The following is a 17782-nucleotide window of genomic DNA, read 5'->3' on the forward strand; positions in this document are numbered from 1 at the left end:
GGTTGTATTTTCCCCATAAGGGTTCTCCGACAAGGAGACCCTTTATCTCCTTACCTATTCCTATTATGTGCAGATGGGTTTTCTTCTTTAATCAAGGAGGTAGCAAGGAATCAGATGCTAAGTGGCATCTTTATTTGTAGGGGATGTCCTATGGTCACTCATTTATTTTTTGCGGACGACAGCCTCTTGTTTTGCAAAGCTTCCGAGCAAGAATGTCATAAACTCATTGCGATCCTTGAGCTCTACAAAGCTGCTTCTAGTCAGAAAGTTAATGCGGAGAAGTCCTTTGTTTTTTTCAGTCATAATACTCCACCAAAAAAAAGGAGTGAAGTGTTGGACATTCTTGGCCCAATGCAAGACACACGACATGGCAAATATTTGGAGCTTCCATCCATTATTGGAAGATCCAAGATGGAAGTTTTTGCAGAAGTGAAGGAAAAGGTCGGAAGGAAATTGGCGGGGTGGAAGGGGAAGTTGTTATCCATAGGAGGAAAGGAGATTCTGATAAAGGTCATGGCACAAACAGTTCCCACCCACACTATGAGTTGTTTTTTAATCCCGAAAGGGTTGTGTGAAGAGACTGAAGGAATGATAAGAAATTTCTAGTGGGGGCAAAGAAAAGAAGAGAAAAAAATTGCTTGGGTAAGTTGGGAGAAATTGTGTAAAGCAAAGTCAGATGGTGGTTTAGGCTTCCGTAACTTCCAAGCCTTTAATCTAGCGATGCTTGCTAAGCAGGGTTGGAGACTCTTGTCAAATCCGGAGTCCCTTTGTGCCAAAGTCTACAAAGCTAGATACTATCCAAATGGAGACATTCTGAACTCAAAACTAGGCTGAAGTCCTTCATACACATGGAGGAGCATATTTAAAGGTTTAGAAGTGGTTCGGAAGGGGTCTCAGTGGAAAGTAGGCAATGGGAGACTCATCCATATTTGGGAGGACAAATGGCTCCCCACACCAACAAATTATAAGGTAATTTCCCCTCCTCGGCCTTTTGATGATTTTCCTATGGTATCGGCTCTAATTGATGAGGATACTAGAAGATGGAAGGTTGATTCCTTGAAATCTTTATTTCTCCCTTTTGAGGTGGAAACAATCCTCAATATTCCACTAAGCTATAGTCTTCCTGAGGACAAAGTAATTTAGTTGGGAAACAAAAGGGGGGATTTTACAGTGAAAAGTACGTATCATGTGGCACTCTCTGTGATAAACCCTTCAGATAGGGGTGAATGCTCTCACGGTGATCCTAGAACTCCCCTTTGGAGGTGGATATGGCAACTAAAAATACCCCCTAAAATAAAATTTTTTACATGGAAAGCTTGTATTAATGCCTTGCCAACAATGTCAAATTTAAGGAAGAAAGGGTTAGCATGGATGGGTTGTGTCCTGTGTGTGGTGTGGAGGATGAAACTATCTTGGGTGCTCTTTGCAGTTGTAGTGTTGTGAAGGAAATATGGAGATTGTGGAAGGATTGTCCAACTATTATTGGGGCTAAATCTTTGGACTTCTCTGATTTAGCTATGAACCTGTTAGATGCAGGTAATCCTAAAGACTTGGAGATTTTGGTTGTGGTAGCGTGGGCTATTTGGCATAACAGAAATTTAAGGGTGTTTGATTCGGTTAGTCAGGGGGCTGAACAAATTTGGAATTTTGCCATTAGCTTGATTGCTGATTTCAAAGAGGCTACAAGGTTTTGCTCCTTAGGTCCTACGTCTTGTGAGGTTAGTTGGAAAAAACCTCCTGAAGGAGTCTTCAAAATAAATACTGACGGAGCGACAGTGGATGATGGGAGGCTATCTAGTATAGGTGTTATTATAAGGGACTGTAGGGGGGAGGCAGTTGTTGCTCTCTACCGTGCACTTCCTGGCTGTTTTACAGTGGATAAGACAGAGGCTTTGGCTATTGAGGCTGGAATCCTCCTTGCAAAGGAATTGGATCTTCACCGAATTATTATTGAATCGGACTCTTTGTCCATTGTTCAGCGCATTCAGTCCAAGGATCTTAGTGGGGGTCTCGGTCATATTATTAATGGGATTGTGGGCTTCCTCGATGGCTTTGTTAGCTAGCAGATTCGACATCTAAAGTAAGGCTTCAACAGGGTCGCACATGGGCTTGCCTAGTTTGCTCGTTGTAACAGCGTTTGTCAAACGTGGAGGGGTGTTACTCCTCCTGTAGTAAGGAACTTATTGCACTTAGATTGTTTGTAGTTTGGCGTGGCTGTTTGCGATTTGCTTGTATCTCTTCTTCTGTTTTAATGGAAGCGTTCTCATCCAAAAAAAAATAAATAAAATTTGTGTGTAGGGATTTCAAATCTGAAAAAAAAAAAAAAAAAAAATGTTATTCTTCATACTATTAAATTAGTTATGACTTCAATTGTATGCCTTGACTCAATGCACAAGAATTCGATTTTCAATCGGTCTGATTGTTTTGAAATTATCATGGAAACGTAGATGGAACCATTCTTTTTTTTTTTTTGTGACATTTAAATCCCTTTTTATCTGTTAGATTGATCGTAGTTTATCTTTAGTATCTTCATTATGTCCTTAGATCTGTTATGTGAATGAATGTAGTGTTAGTATTGACAATTTCATTTTACACCCACATGGTTATTCAAAACATTTTAGCTATAGCAACTTTGTTGTAGGCCTTTTTTTTGTGTGGTTGAGGCGCTAAAATAACTTTTGAGTTATTTTAGCATCTTTATTGTGAGTGCTCTAGCCTTTTGGTCAAAATTTTAGGTGCTTCTTGAAAGCCTTCAAGTCTTTTAAAAGATGTTGTAAATTTCCAGATCTTAGCAATATTAGTGAAAAGTAAAGATAAAAGAGAGAAAATCACGTAGAGGCTTGCATGGTTTAGTACTGTGCCAACCTTTATTAGAGTGCCTAAGTGAGTGGAAAAAGTCTTCACTATTAGAGAATAAAGACTTTGAGAGTTTTGTAATTCAACTAATACTTCATGGGTTTTTTAGTGAGAAGTCCAGGGGTTCAATTCCCCCTTCCCTAATAACTTTTGAATTGAGAGAGAGAGAGAGAGAGAGAGAGAGAGAGAGAGAGAGTTTATAGTTTCTCTAAAAGAAACCTTAATTTGGTTCATTGAAATTTATAGAGCCTCCTATCCCATGTATCTATGAGCTACCTTTGACCTATTGAGAGCTATGTAATGTGAGCTAAAAGATAATTAAAAAATAAAAAATTCTTGGTATAAAAAAAAATAAATAAATAATGAACGGTTTTAGACCCCTTAAAACAACTAGTTTAACCTAGTTAATTAGTCAAGTGATTAACTTAGTCAATTTGAGCAATTCTAAGTTATCACAAACATACAATCATATCAAAAGTATAAAGCAACAGAAATATAAAAGACACAATGATATAATCACCCAAAAAATCACACGGTAAAAACCTGAGGAGGATTTGACCTAGCTATCCTCAAGGTAAACCTGAATCCACTATGCGAAAGAATCGAAATTCATACAAAAGGACTTACAAGCTCCCCGCTTGACTTCCTAATGCTACCCACCAATAGAACTTACTGACAGGACCACGTGTAAGCTCCGAATCCATGGACTCCTTCTTTCTTGGATTCTCCAATCAGCTACAAGCACCCACGCTTGATATTCTTTAAGCTTTTATGGTAGCAACCGAGTTGATCATCAAGATGTTGAAGTAATCTCTACCTTGAAAACCCTAAACTTTGTGTAAAGGAAGGCTCCTCTAGATCTCACAAGAGATTTACACAAAACAGCAAAGTATGAGCAACAACTCAACTGGAGCAACTCTAAAAACGTGGCTAGGGTTTTTCTTTATATACCTAAGGTAAAAATAGAAAACCCAAAACGTTTAATAAGTTAGGGCTGAGCTAGAATATTTTGCAGAAAAACATTCTGCCCGAGATTTGATCGATCGAGTCTTTCTTTTGATCGATCGAGCCAGGCCAAAATGCACCAATGCATCTACAGCCTCTCGATTCCAACTTTACATGAAAGACCCAACTTTGAGCAAGCCTAAACAAGACTAAACAACCTATTTTGATCATTGTTTGCCAACAATACAAATTAGAGTTTTAAATACATAAAATCCTAAATCTTTAGAACCTAACAAACTCCCCCTTAGGCAATCTGTGACAAAACACAAACACTAAGCTCAAAGTTTACAATTAAAAAGCCCTTTACAAAAATAATGCTCATAAAACCAAAATTCAATCCTAACTACTATCCATCAGTTGCAAGTGTAGACAGCAGCTCAATTGAATCAACCTGTTTGTTCCTAAAATACTCAACAAACACATAAACGCATGTGTGACAGAAAATAGTATATAAACAGGTATAACATTCTTGTATGATTCACACAACACACAATAAAGACATATATCAAATGAATAACTCATAGAATATAAATCAATAAACAGTGAATCCAAAGCAACAAGAATAAAAAAGAAAACATGTATATCAATCAATGTTACTCCCCCTAACATGAATATCCCAAAAAAAAAAAAAATGATATACAAGGTGAAGCGCCTAAATACAATCTAACAGCTCCACTAGCTCCTTAAAACAACAAAAACTCTCCCTAACTACAAAACTCCTCTACAAACTCTACTCCCCCTTTTTGTGACGGAATGCTAAAGGGCAATCACAATCCATCATCAAAAGGAGGTGGTAAGGGTGAACGAAGATGTGCCAAATCAACTTGCAACGCACGGATCTCGTCAAGCATGCCCACCAAAATCTGACTATGAGCCGCCTGAACGGTCATGACAATCTCCAAAGTACGACGGATATCAAAGTCATCCGATGGAGGTGGAGGAACAGCAACAGTAGCAGCAGCAACAACATCAGGATCAGGAACATCCTCACCAAAAGGACTTGTAGAAGAAGAGGGGGGAGGTGCGGACCCAGAAGGTGTAAACCTAGGGTGTTTAGAGCCAGCTCGAAGGTGAGCAGCCCTCTATCTAAGAAAAGACGCACCTATAGGACCAATGACATGCACAAGCTCAGAGGAAGGGAAACCACTAAGATCAAGATAAATAAGAATCCTATGGATAAAAATAGGATGAATAAAGGCATGAGAAGAAGATGAACTCCTATACACTTTGTTCAAAGAACGAAAGAACAAATGGGGAAAACTAATAGGAGCATCAGTAACTAGAGCGTACAAAAAGACACACCTCTCGAGAGGAATTGTGTGCAGATGAGAAATGGGCCAAAAGCAGTGACACGCTAAAGATAGTGTAGCTCAGAAAGTTCAGCAGTGGTGATCCTAGGATCAAAACCCCATTGGATAGATGACCCAGAGATGTAAGACATGACATCACTCAAAATTGAAGACTCATCATAAGGGTAGACAGAGTGCTGGACCAAAGGTACCCCTAGAGCATCAGCCACTACTATAGAAGTAATGATGTACTCTACGCCTCGTATCCAACTCTTGACTAAAGTGTTGGAATCATAGATGCGGATCGAGATGTTCGAGTAGAACTCTCGAATCAAGGTAGCAGGTGGAAGAGGATCAGAAATATCCACCAAGGGTAGCCAGCCCCTACGCTTTAAGTTTGCCATAATGGCAGGATCCAACTCATCTAGAATGACAGACCGCTCAGACCATATCTTACGCCTAAGGTTCAGCTTCTTAAAGATTTCCTGGTTTTTCTCCCTTGGAAATTTCTCACGCTCAAAAGATGAAGGAGAAGGAGTAGGTGAAGGGACAGACCTATGAGCCCTAGTTTTCCTAGGCATGATGCTAAGGAAAGGACAGAGACACAAGAGAAAACCAAAAGAGAAACAAATAAAAATCAAGGTCAGACTGCAAGTTAGCACCAAAAAAAAAATATAGAAAAAAACTATATGATCCATGAACAGTTAAAATGCCATGAGGCATGTACTAATGCAGTAAACAAAGTTCAATTTTAAGTTCAATTGCACAAAATTGGCTCGAGAATAGAGTTTCTAACCAAAAACCCAAAAATTTGAAAACCACTTGTAAAATTTTGAAGCACATTGATGAATTAAGCATTACAAAATACAATACATAGATTATAATGCCTAATTACATCCAATCAACAAGCCAATTTCATCAATTAAAACCTATTTGAACAAAATCCCCAATTCGGAACAATTATAAACCCTAGAATTTTCAATTCTCCACAAAACCCAAAATCGATCAAATTAAACTATCAAGAACATGTTTATAGCTTGTCCCCATAAAAACCCATTGACCAATTTCACAAAATTGGGCTTGAAACATCAAAAATCCCAAAAAGAGAGAGGTCCGAAAATATGAGGTAAAATGCATGAAAAATGCAAATAAACTCAAAAATGAGGGGCAAAAGAGGCTTACCGGCTTGAGGAAAGAGAAATCTTGCAAAATTTTTGGAGGAAAACAACAAAAAATTCGCTGTAAATCGTTGCCTAGTCGGAGAGAGAAAATGAGGTTTGAAAAACTTTTGAAAAAGAGTATGAATTAGTCAAAGAGTACTATTTAAAAAAACCTGATTCACGACTTTCGATTGATCGAAAATTACATTCGATCAATCAAATCACTCCGAAAGTTTTAAAAAGAATTTTAAATATTTTAGATCGATCGAAAAACAGAATGGATCGATCGAAACAGGCAGCGGATCACAGTATTTTGAGAAAATTTTCAGTTTTGAAAAACTCAAACCAATTTTTAAAAATAACTCCTCAAAAAATTAAAATCAATGAAACACAATGCATGAGTATAAGATGAAATGGAATACTTTTTGAAAAACCCAAATTTGTAATCCCAGTTTCTCCAAGGAAAGTTTCAGCCAGTTCTTCCTTTAAATTCACAAGCAAAAACAATGTTTTGCATAATACTCAAAGTATTTTTCAAACTTGGTTGATCAGACCAAAAACACACACAATAACATGTACAGTGTTTAGCAAAGAGCAATTTGTATAGTGTATGCAAACTAGCAAAAGCTTGAGATACATGTGAGGTGATATGTGAATAAAAATCAATCACAATGTCTACAAAATTCATTACACAGAATTTAAAAGAGACTATCACCTAAAGAGTTACATCATATAACTCCCACATCTCCTAGAACATAAGCTTCCAATCATGTAAGTTTCTTGAATTTTTGCCTCATAGTTATGTGAGATGACATCAAACCTAATAGTACACACCAATTTTAATTATGTTAGATGGCATCAAGCCTAATAGTACACACCAATTTTAAGCGTTAAGCAATTAAGCTGAGGCATCACCTTATGTTCTTTTTGTGTATGTGCTACACTTTCTTGAGTACAGAATCTTATAATATGCACTAAGCTGTTCATGATTAACGTGGTGAGATGGTTATTTATACTTTTCTCAAAAGAATCAAGTCCGACAGTCAAATAACATGTGACTTCAAGATCAAGACAAAGTGATCAAAAACCATAAACATCTTTCCCACACAACATGCACTACAAAGTTTCAACTAGTCAAGTGCAATAAATAAGCTCATCAGCGCTAAATAAGGTACATAAGACATGTTATGTGTAAATAAATTGAACAACCTTGTTTTCAAAAAACAAGAAACATAGTGCCATAACATATTTTGCTTTTCTCCTTTATTTATTTATTTATTTATTAAAAGAGAAAACAAAAAATCCTAGAATGAAATGCATGAATGTAATGCAATGCAAGTCCTAGTACCAAAAAAAAAAATACAAAAAACCAAATAACAATGGTCACAAAGGAATGAGCAATGAAGTACAAGCACCATGTCAGAAAGACTCAATTAAATCGAGTCTTTTGCATCCAAAACCTTTTAGATGCACCATGAGCATTAGAGTTCTTATTCACATTTGCATGATTTCCAACTTCAGGATTGGAATAAAGGTTCAACATCTTTACCAATTCACCAATGAGTGTCATAGGATCTTGTGCTTGAGACACAGGCACCTTTGGTTTGTTTGCTTTCTTAGTAGCTTGAAACTTATAACATTTAGGACGAATGTGTCCAGACTTTCCACAATAATGACAAACCCAAGCAGGTTTACCATGTATCTTGTCCTTAGAAATAGTAGAATCCTTAAGTTTAGACTCTCCTAGATCAACCCTAATCTTCTTAGATGGTGAAACTTCTATGGGTTTAAATACCTCACTCACAGTGGGCTTAACAATTTCACTCACAACCTCACTCGCAGAAGGTTCAGAAGAAGATAGAGGAACAAAGTTTGTGAAATGTGGTACAGAATCAAAAATGCATTCAACATATCCTAAACCAGATTTATCAGAAGGATACTTTTGAACATTCAACATGTGATCAAGTTTAGAACTAGCAGATCTAGCAATATATAAATCATGTTCCAAAATTTTAACTTTATCAAGTAAGAGCATGTTCTCAGATTTAACATTGTTCAAAAGATCATTAGCATCAAACAAATTAACAAGCAAATTCTTCTTTTCAAGCTCAAGAGATTCAATTTTCTTCAAGCCAAGTTCAATATTCATAGCATCCTTTGCAGCAATTTTGCAAAGTTTATTGTAGGCCTCTTGAAGATCCGCATCCTCAGAGAGTTCCCCATCAGAAAGGTTCTCTTCAACAGATATACTTTCATTTACTACAGAAGTAGCAGTGAAAGCAATGAAGTTTCTATCCTCGTCACATCCAGACTCATCATCAGAAACCTCATTATCGCTAAGGGTTACAGCCATAACTTTACCCTTAGATCTCAAGAATGTAGGACATTCAGATTTCACATGACCATACCCTTGAAGCCAAAACACTGAGCACCCTAAGGATTGTTTGAAGATTGACCAACTTTTTCTCTAGGTTTTTCAAAATTATTAACCTTAGTAGGATCATTCTTCCTAAAGTTTCTAGGTTCAACAGTGTTTGTACCTCTTGCCTTTCTATTGTTATTCCTAAGAAAGTTTCTAAAGTTCTTGGTAAGGTAAGCAATCTCTGTAGCAGAGAACTCATCATCAAATCCACCAACATTAACATCATCAACTGACTTAAGAGCCATTGATTTGGATTTGTTCACTTTGGGTAGGTCAGACTCATAGGACTGAAGAGATCCTACAAGCTCATCAACAGGGATGGTGTCCACATCCTTGCTCTCAGTAATGGCAGTTACTTTGGATCTAAAGTCTTTAGTTAAAGATTTAAAAATCTTCCTAACAATTTTAGGTTGATCATAGATTTCACCCAAATTAAAAGCAGAATTAACAATATCATTTAATTTAGCATAGAATTCATCAAAAGACTCATCATCAGATATTCTAATGCTTTCAAATCTAGAAGTCAATTGCTGCAGTTTATTAATCTTAATTGTCTTTATGCCTTCGTGCACAGTTTGGAGGATTTTCCAAGCAGTGTGAGCAACCTCAACATTAAAGATTCTCTTAAATTCCTCCATAGAAACAGCATTGAAGATGGCATTTATAGCTTTGCTATTGAAGCATGCTGCTTCCTTTTTAGAAGTTGCCACTCACTCACAGGAGTAGTGGGCTTCTGCCATCTATATTCAACGGAATTCCAAACCCTCTCATCAATAGATTTCAGGAATGCTTTCATCCTTACTTTCCAATAAGCATAGTTATTCTCATCAAAGTGAGGAGGAACAACAAGAGAGTGTCCATATTCCATGACAACATGGGTCAAGGATCAGCTTAGAGATCAAAAAATCTCTAACAAGAGAGCTACCCGCTCTGATACCACTTGAACGGTTTTAGACCCCTTAAAACAATCAATTTAACCTAGTTAATTAGCTAAGTGATTAACTTAGTCAATTTGAGCAATTCTAGGTTATCACAAACATACAATCATATCAAAAGTATAAAGCAGCGGAAATATAAAAGACACAATGATATGATCACCCAGGAAACCACATGGTAAAAGCCTGGGGATGATTTGACCTAGCTATCCTCAAGGTAAACCTGAATCCACTATGCGAAAGAATCGAAGTTCATACAAAAGGACTTACAAGCTCTCCGCTTGACTTCCTAATGTTACCCACCAGTAGAACTTACTAACACGACCACGTGTAAGCTCCAAATCCATGAACTCCTTCTTTCTTGGATTCTCCAATCAGCTACAAGCACCCACGCTTGATATTCTTTAAACTTCTATGGTAGCAACCGAGTTGATCATCAAGATGTTGAAGTAATCTCTACTTTGAATACCCTAAACTTTGTGTAAAGGAAAACTCCTCTAGATCTCACAAGAGATTTACACAAAACAGCAAAGTATGAGCAACAACTCAACTGGAGCGACTCTAAAAACGTGGCTAGGGTTTTTCTTTATATACCTAAGGTAAAAACAGAAAACCCAAAACGTTTAATGAGTTAGGGTTGAGTTGGAATATTCTGCAAAAAAACATTCTACCTGAGATTTGATCGATCGAGTCTTTCTTTCGATCGATTGAGCCAGGCCGAAATGCACCAATGCATCTGCAGCCTCTCGATTCCAACTTTACATGAAAGACCCAACTTTGAGCAAGCCTAAACAAGACTAAACAACCTATTTTGATCATGGTTTGCCAACAATACAAATTAGAGTTCTAAATACATAAAATCCTAAATCTTTAGAACCTAACAATTAAATAATTCTTTTTTTTCCTAAAGTTAAATTCAATATTTACAAAGGAAATAGGAGATTTGAACTATGAGTGTCTCAATTGAAATTACCAAGAGATTCTAATTGAGCTATAAGACTCATTACTAATTGCAAAAACATTGGCTAATTGGTTGAAAGCAATATACCTTATATTGATCATCAGTAATGGCAATAAAGTTCCACAATTGAAGACAAAAAGTAGTATTATGTCAACCATGGGTGTAGTAATATTATTCTGCTTTAATAATTTGCACTAAATTAATTAAAATAGCCAATTATGAGTGTAGTGATATTAGTCAACTTGATTTCTATGTATGATCAATCCATCTTTGTACAGTAAGAATAGCTTTAGAGGCTATTAAGAATAGCAAACATACAAGAAATCAAATGCAAGTGTGTTGGGGATAGACATAAAAACAGAGGAAGAGGAAGAGAACGGAAATTTATTATATCATTGAAAGTACCTTTTAATTATGAATACAAGAACAAATCTTACAAAGAAAATACCCACCCCACTGAACAGGGTTATAAAATATTCAGGGGGAAAAATTGACCCATCTTAAATTACATAAACTTACATAAATCGAAGGCCCAAAAAATAATAATAATAATAATAATAATAATAATAATAACAAATAAAATAAAATCAGTATAGGTTAGTCCCTTTCTGTACCTTATTTTTTGTTTTTATGACACTACTAAAGGCTTAAACTCCAAGGGCACAAAAAACACCAATGGTCCTTAAAGTGCCACTAGCCCTGAACCTTTCAGTTCTAACAGACCTAAAAAAAATTTCACTTGTCGGTTTATAACCTAGTCACTAGTTGAAGCATGAACCGTTGGGTTAGGAAGTCCCATACATGAAAGGCTAGGTGATAAATGGATTTTGGGACTTGGTCTTGGCGATGGAATAGGAGCATTGCTAGGAAAGTATCCAGGCATGGTCCTAGGTGATAGATTTACATGTTCAAGTGCCTGAAATTGAAGCTGTGCTGAGTATTCTCGAACACACCCAATACGAGGACCAGCTCCACTGCTCCATTTACGTGACAAACACTTAGCCAATTTGAACGCCGGAGCTTTCACATTGGTTCCTATTTCATCAACATAAACTTACATAAATCGAAGGCCCAAAAAAAAAAAAATAATAATAATAATAACAAATAAAATAAAATCAGTGTAGGTTAGTCCCTTTCTGTACCTTATTTTTTGTTTTTATGACACTACTAAAGGCTTAAACTCTAAGGGCACAAAAAACACCAATGGTCCTTAAAGTGCCACTAGCCCTGAACCTTTCAGTTCTAACAGACCTAAAAAAAAATTTCACTTGTCGGTTTATAATCTAGTCACTAGTTGAAGCATGAACCGTTGGGTTAGGAAGTCCCATACATGAAAGGCTAGGTGATAAATGGATTTTGGGACTTGGTCTTGGCGATGGAATAGGAGCATTGCTAGGAAAGTATCCAGGCATGGTCCTAGGTGATAGATTTACATGTTCAAGTGCCTGAAATTGAAGCTGTGCTGAGTATTCTCGAACACACCCAATACGAGGACCAGCTCCACTGCTCCATTTACGTGACAAACACTTAGCCAATTTGAACGCCGGAGCTTTCACATTGGTTCCTATTTCATCATGACAAATTGTGACATTGGCAGCCTCCTTGTTAGGCACATCAACATCTACTGATTCTGTGTAAGATGATTTGATATTTGTAGAGGAACCCCTCGTTGACTCCAACTTTAGTTCCTTGTCGGTCACTTTCATTGTTGGATCATCATCATCTATGGCACATTTCTGCAGTTCAATCATTCAGATGTACACAAATTCAATCAAACTCAATGAATTTGTGCCAACTATGTAACACCACGTGACAGAGGATGGAAGAAATTACCTTAACATTGGTCAAGTTCACATGGTGCTCTTCTAGGAAACTAATAAACTCCAAGAAGTTCTCTTCCGTTGGGTGATAATGACCACTGTAAGGCCATATAGCCTAACAAGATGAGTAAGTATACATCAAAATTTTGGATACGATCTCTTTAGAAGATGACATTATTGCATATTGCCCCTTAAAATTGCTTCTTTTGTTCTAGACATTGAGGACACATTCTGAACTATTGATTCTAGCTATGAAGAGTATATATATATATATATGCGTGCAACCATAGATACCTCAAGAACCCCATTATGGGCCACCAATCTTCCAGCTGCGGTGGTGGCACCCCCTGCTAGAAAACTAGAGTGCTGAAATTGGCCTTTCTTCTTCTTCCCAATGTACAAGTTCCTTGTTGTGCTGAGGACAAATATCCACTTAGTACCATCATCTGTGTCCACTAACATTCCACTTTGTTTGTACACAAGCTTCTCACTTTCTACAATCACTTCATATGCTTCCCTCTCTTTCTGCCAAGAGAAAGTTAAAAGTTATAAAAGATGAGCCTAACAAGCCAACTATGACCACCATACTACCAAAGTCTAAAGGCCATTTCTTCTTGTTATATGATAGATCACTCTGGAAACAAAAATCAAAAGGGGAAGAGCAAGATTATTACTTTTAAATTCAAGTTTGTTTTTAAGCAATGAAAATTTAGGAATATTATATGCCTCTATAATTCGATTGTTCCATTTGGAAAACGATATTCATTCTGACCAAAATTTATCATATTCTGATTATTAATGTGAAAATGGTATTAAAAAATAAAGAGAATGAGTGTAATGTAAAAATTGAGAAAGGTCCTTTGTACATGCCAAATTGGTGTTGAAACATAAGGCCAGGTTTGGTAGCACCAATTATTATCCTGCCCCACAAAGTGTCTTTGATAAGTTAATAGATCAATTGTACTCACTGGTCCAAGGTATCTGATGCATTGACGCTGCAAATTGGTCCTTGGGCACTTCTCAAGATTTACTTCTTTTCCATCTCCAACATCCAACCTTCATTTTTATGGTCAATAGTCAATACATTAAGAAATGTAGTAAAAGAAGGCTAAACATATCTTAAAGGTTGTTGGAGTTTTACCAATAGAAGAAAGGTTGGGAGCTCCCAGTTTCAAACCAAACATCATAATACAAGTGCAAATTGTGTCCATACCGATGGCGTGGATCAATCTGTGCAACACAAGGAGAAAATTAACATAGCTTAATCCATTTTCTTATGATTCCAAACCCCTTATTACACAAAAAACTTGGTCTTCTCTGATCATGCCTCATAATTTTCCCTTTTAGGAAGGGCATTGTATGTAGACCTCAAAAGATTTCCTAACTACTTAAAGTCAATTTTTTTAGTCATCAAGTAAAGTCAATTTTTGAGTCAAATCTATAAGAATCCATGACTATAGGAAACAATCAAAGCTAAGGAAAAATAAAACATATGGAATGTAGAATGTGGACTAACCGCTTCAAGCCAGTGTCTTAAAGCTAATTTCTGAGCTTTCTCATTCTTGGACAAACCTTTACCTACCTACAGTCAACCATATGGTATTATACAGTATTCAATAACATATAAAGGAGTTCTTGTAAGAAGATGAAAAATGTGAATTTTACATCAATTTGCTGAATAAGGATGCTCTCCATTTGAAATGAATATATTTCATGATTTAAAATAAATATTTAAAATTTAAGGTTATATTAGTGTCACTTTATACACAATCAGATCTAGGAAATAAAATTTATAGAACAAAGTTTCTTCCAAACTAATTTGGAGAGAAACCCTACAAACTCATCATATATATTTATATTAAGTGTGAATTTTGAAAATCTAACCGTCGATTACATGTTCTTATTACATCCTTAATACTTACAAAATTTCAAAAAAATCAAAAATCAATTGCTATGTAATCAAACAAATGTTATAATTTCAAGTTTTTGTAATCTAAAGTTGTATATAAAAATTAAGTTAATTGATCAAATAGTAAATAATATCCGATTTGAACGAAATTTGATATGCATGTTAAGAACATAAAGAATATTAAATTCAACGGTTAGATTTTCAAAATTCATACAAAAATATATATATATATATATATATATATGAGAAGTTTGAAGAGTTTCTCTCCAAACTAGTTTAAAGAAAAATTTTGTTCACGTGAAATAGATTGATTGGTTGCATTTTAAGTCATGGTCAAATAGCAAAACTAATAAAGCAAAGTTGAATATTTTTTAAGGTAATGACTTTTGTCTTAAAGAAAACGACTGAGTTGACCCCAACTGTTGAAACAATTGACTTGAAAATTTTTTTCATCTTTAAAAGTTCGGCAAACCTAGGAAGCCTAAATGATGGTAATATGTACACACCTTGGCAGCCCTAGTCCTAGCTCGTGCCCATCTTGAAATAGTAGTTTCTGATCTATCAGACTCAAAGAATGATATTGAACTATGCCTAAGACTTGCAAAGTCTATTGCCTTCCACCTACAAAATTTATAAAAACAAAATAATTAGACAAAATAAAATTCTGAATTGGAAATATAAGCTGTAGGTAGCTGAAACATAGTTTTGTTAATAGAACAAACCAGAGCTCCTCAACAACTACAGCACAATCTGCTAGGTTTCTTCTAGTCCGGTAACTCTTATAAACTTTCTGCACCTTAATTGCAGCTGCATTATGTTCATTAGTAGTCCTCGGAGAAATCCGAATTTCGGGTTTAGGCAAAGCGACCACAGGATATACTTTATTGCTTGAATCATTGGCATTTTCCTCCAAATCAGAACTATTTTCATGCAGCAACACTTTCTTGAATGAAACAGTTGTTTGCAGCCTTAACCCTTCCACTTTCCGCTTCTTGGATCTTCTAGCTATCCCACTTTCCTTTTCTTCAATAATCATGCTATCTAACCCCTCATATTTATCAATGTCACTTGGATCACCTTGCTTGAAGATATCCTTCCTTTCCTTGGACTCACAGTTGATGAATCTCACCATTACTTCTTCTACGCCAAGGCGCTTGTGCCTTCCAGTCTATAAATGATGATGAGAGCAAAGAAAAGGGTATCCCACTAGTTTTAAAGCAGTGAGGCTATGAGCGTGTGAATTTTGACAGATCAACCTGCTCAACAAATTAACGCAAATGAATTAAAGTTGCAAGCTCTTCAAGAATCATAAAATTGTATTTTTCACTATAATAAAAATGCATTCATGTTCAAAAACACAGCAAAGGAGGCAAAATGTTTCCTTTTTCTTAATGCCATATTATTTTCATACTTAAACTATAACAAGAATCCAATCAGCTTCTACTTTGTTATCTCCATCATCACATGGATTCACAGGTATTCACGAGAGCTGAGAAATAAGTTTCATAATGGCATGCACTCCAAAAGCAATCAAAATTTATTACTATTTTTATTTTTTAAAATATGTTTCATCCTAAGCATAACTCACCACATTTATTTTTTTGGTTAAAATATGCTTCATTCTAAGTGTTAAGATTTCTGAAAACGTCTGAAAATGTTAAGAATAATGTTTCATATTAGTCACATGTTTCAGAACTACACCATGATTATTTCTACAGCCATTACTCTTAAGTAAATAACACAAAAAAAGAAATGAACAATTAAATAGAACTTTGAGATTCGCACCTGAAGATACAAACTCAGGTCGTTCAGAGTTCTTGTCTGAGGTATACCTCTCCATTTCTTTTGTGCGGGTGTGGTGTGTGTTACTGTTCTAGTTTAGTTTTTAACATATACGACCATTTCCCTCCTTTATATACAATACTACGTTTGCTTTGAAGTTGCCAAGAAATTTAAAGTGTAGTTCACTTAGCTGGTACCTTCAAATTCGTAATAGACAAAGATCGCAGAAAATATGGTAGTTTGAAATTTTGTGCTCATCAAAGCAAGTTGTCATAGAATGGAAAAAAAAATCGTGTGACTTGAAAATGCCACAAGTGGTTTGAACTTGAAGGGTTCAAAGTTGCATTTAACCTTTATTGATTTTCTTTATTTGGAAAAAAGAGGTAATAAACACTTAAATTTTGTTTTTTCATTCTACACCCAACTAAAATGTGAGAAAGAATCTGTCAAATACATAATAGTATAAGTTTTCTTTGTATAGACCAAAGTATGTTTTCTTTCACTTATTAGTTACAAACAGGAATAGGAAAGAGACAGAGAGAAAGAGAAAGGTTGTCATAGTTGTCTTAGAAAGAATGTTCCAAGAAAGATCAGCAGGTGGAGAAAGGGTAGAGAAACAGAAAGCAACGACCGTGAAAACAATAAACTACTATTCTAAATATAGGCCTGTATGGAGGGGCAAAGATCTTGTCAAATCTTTATCTATGCACAAACTACACGAAAGCTATATTGTAGCCACATCTATTGGATTTTGTCGGACTACTATTATGTCGGAGAGTATACCTTTTCCTTAGTTGTATTCAATTATATGTCTATTGTTTTGATTTATCATTCATGATGATTGTATAGAAAAAATCCATACGTACTTATCATGTTGTGAAATTTGATGCGATGTGAATGTGCAAATTGGTATAAAAATCTTCCATCGACCAAGTGTCGTGTGTATTTTATTTTTCTTTCTCTATAAAATACCGAAAGTTCGAAAAAATAAAAATCAACAAAACGGTTATATTATTGAAGCCCTACGTGTTGTTTTCATGCAAGTGTAAAAGCATGTGTATTTTTGAACACTTCAATCCCGAAATTACAACCGAAAAAAAAAACACACACACACGCAATGTGTTTGTATACACAGGTGAGTGAAAATTTAATACATAAGAAAACAAATTGAGCTTTTTTTTTTTAATAATAAAATTTGATAAATTAATACTACATATTTAGGTCCAAATCTATTGAGTTTCGCTTTAAAATTAAATGATGCCATGTTATATTAATTTTTTGATCTAGCATTAAAAATATATTTTTTAAAAATCCCTTGATCCCTTGAAATCTCTGATCAAGATGTTATCATCCCCCAACAATGTGTACATATGTATTAATTAAAAACATCATTTTTTTTCTTCACATCAAGAGGTTATCTATGCAACCAAAGCAACTTCATTAAATCCCTTTTGTCAATTTTTTTTCCCTAAGTCATAGGGCAATGAATTTTCCAAGAAATTGATGTTTTCTTGTTACCTTAATTTTATTTATTTTTTATTTTTTATTTTTTGTTTTGTTAATGTTGAATTCACACAAGTCGCATTGTGGTTGTGGGTCACACATTAAGCAAAATCACCAATAGCATCTCCTTATTTGTTTTT

The 17782-nt window shown here is 35.4% G+C and overlaps 1 protein-coding gene across 1 annotated transcript; it reads right to left on the reverse strand.

The window, feature by feature from the left end:
* Nucleotides 1–11757: 11757 nt before the first annotated feature.
* Nucleotides 11758–15489, reverse strand: LOC111997300 (IQ domain-containing protein IQM1). Its single transcript, XM_024029376.2, has 8 exons — nt 15080–15489; nt 14864–14978; nt 13965–14030; nt 13590–13678; nt 13417–13504; nt 12743–12973; nt 12462–12563; nt 11758–12364 (listed from the first exon to the last, which is right to left on the reverse strand). Exons 1-8 carry the CDS (start codon nt 15487–15489, stop codon nt 11912–11914), a joined length of 1554 nt encoding a protein of 517 aa, XP_023885144.1. The 3' UTR covers nt 11758–11911.
* Between the last annotated feature and the right edge of the window lie 2293 nt (nt 15490–17782).

The sequence above is a fragment of the Quercus suber genome, unplaced genomic scaffold (genome assembly GCF_002906115.3).
Source record: "Quercus suber isolate HL8 unplaced genomic scaffold, Cork oak 2.0 scaffold_497, whole genome shotgun sequence".
NCBI classification, from domain to species: domain Eukaryota; kingdom Viridiplantae; phylum Streptophyta; class Magnoliopsida; order Fagales; family Fagaceae; genus Quercus; species Quercus suber.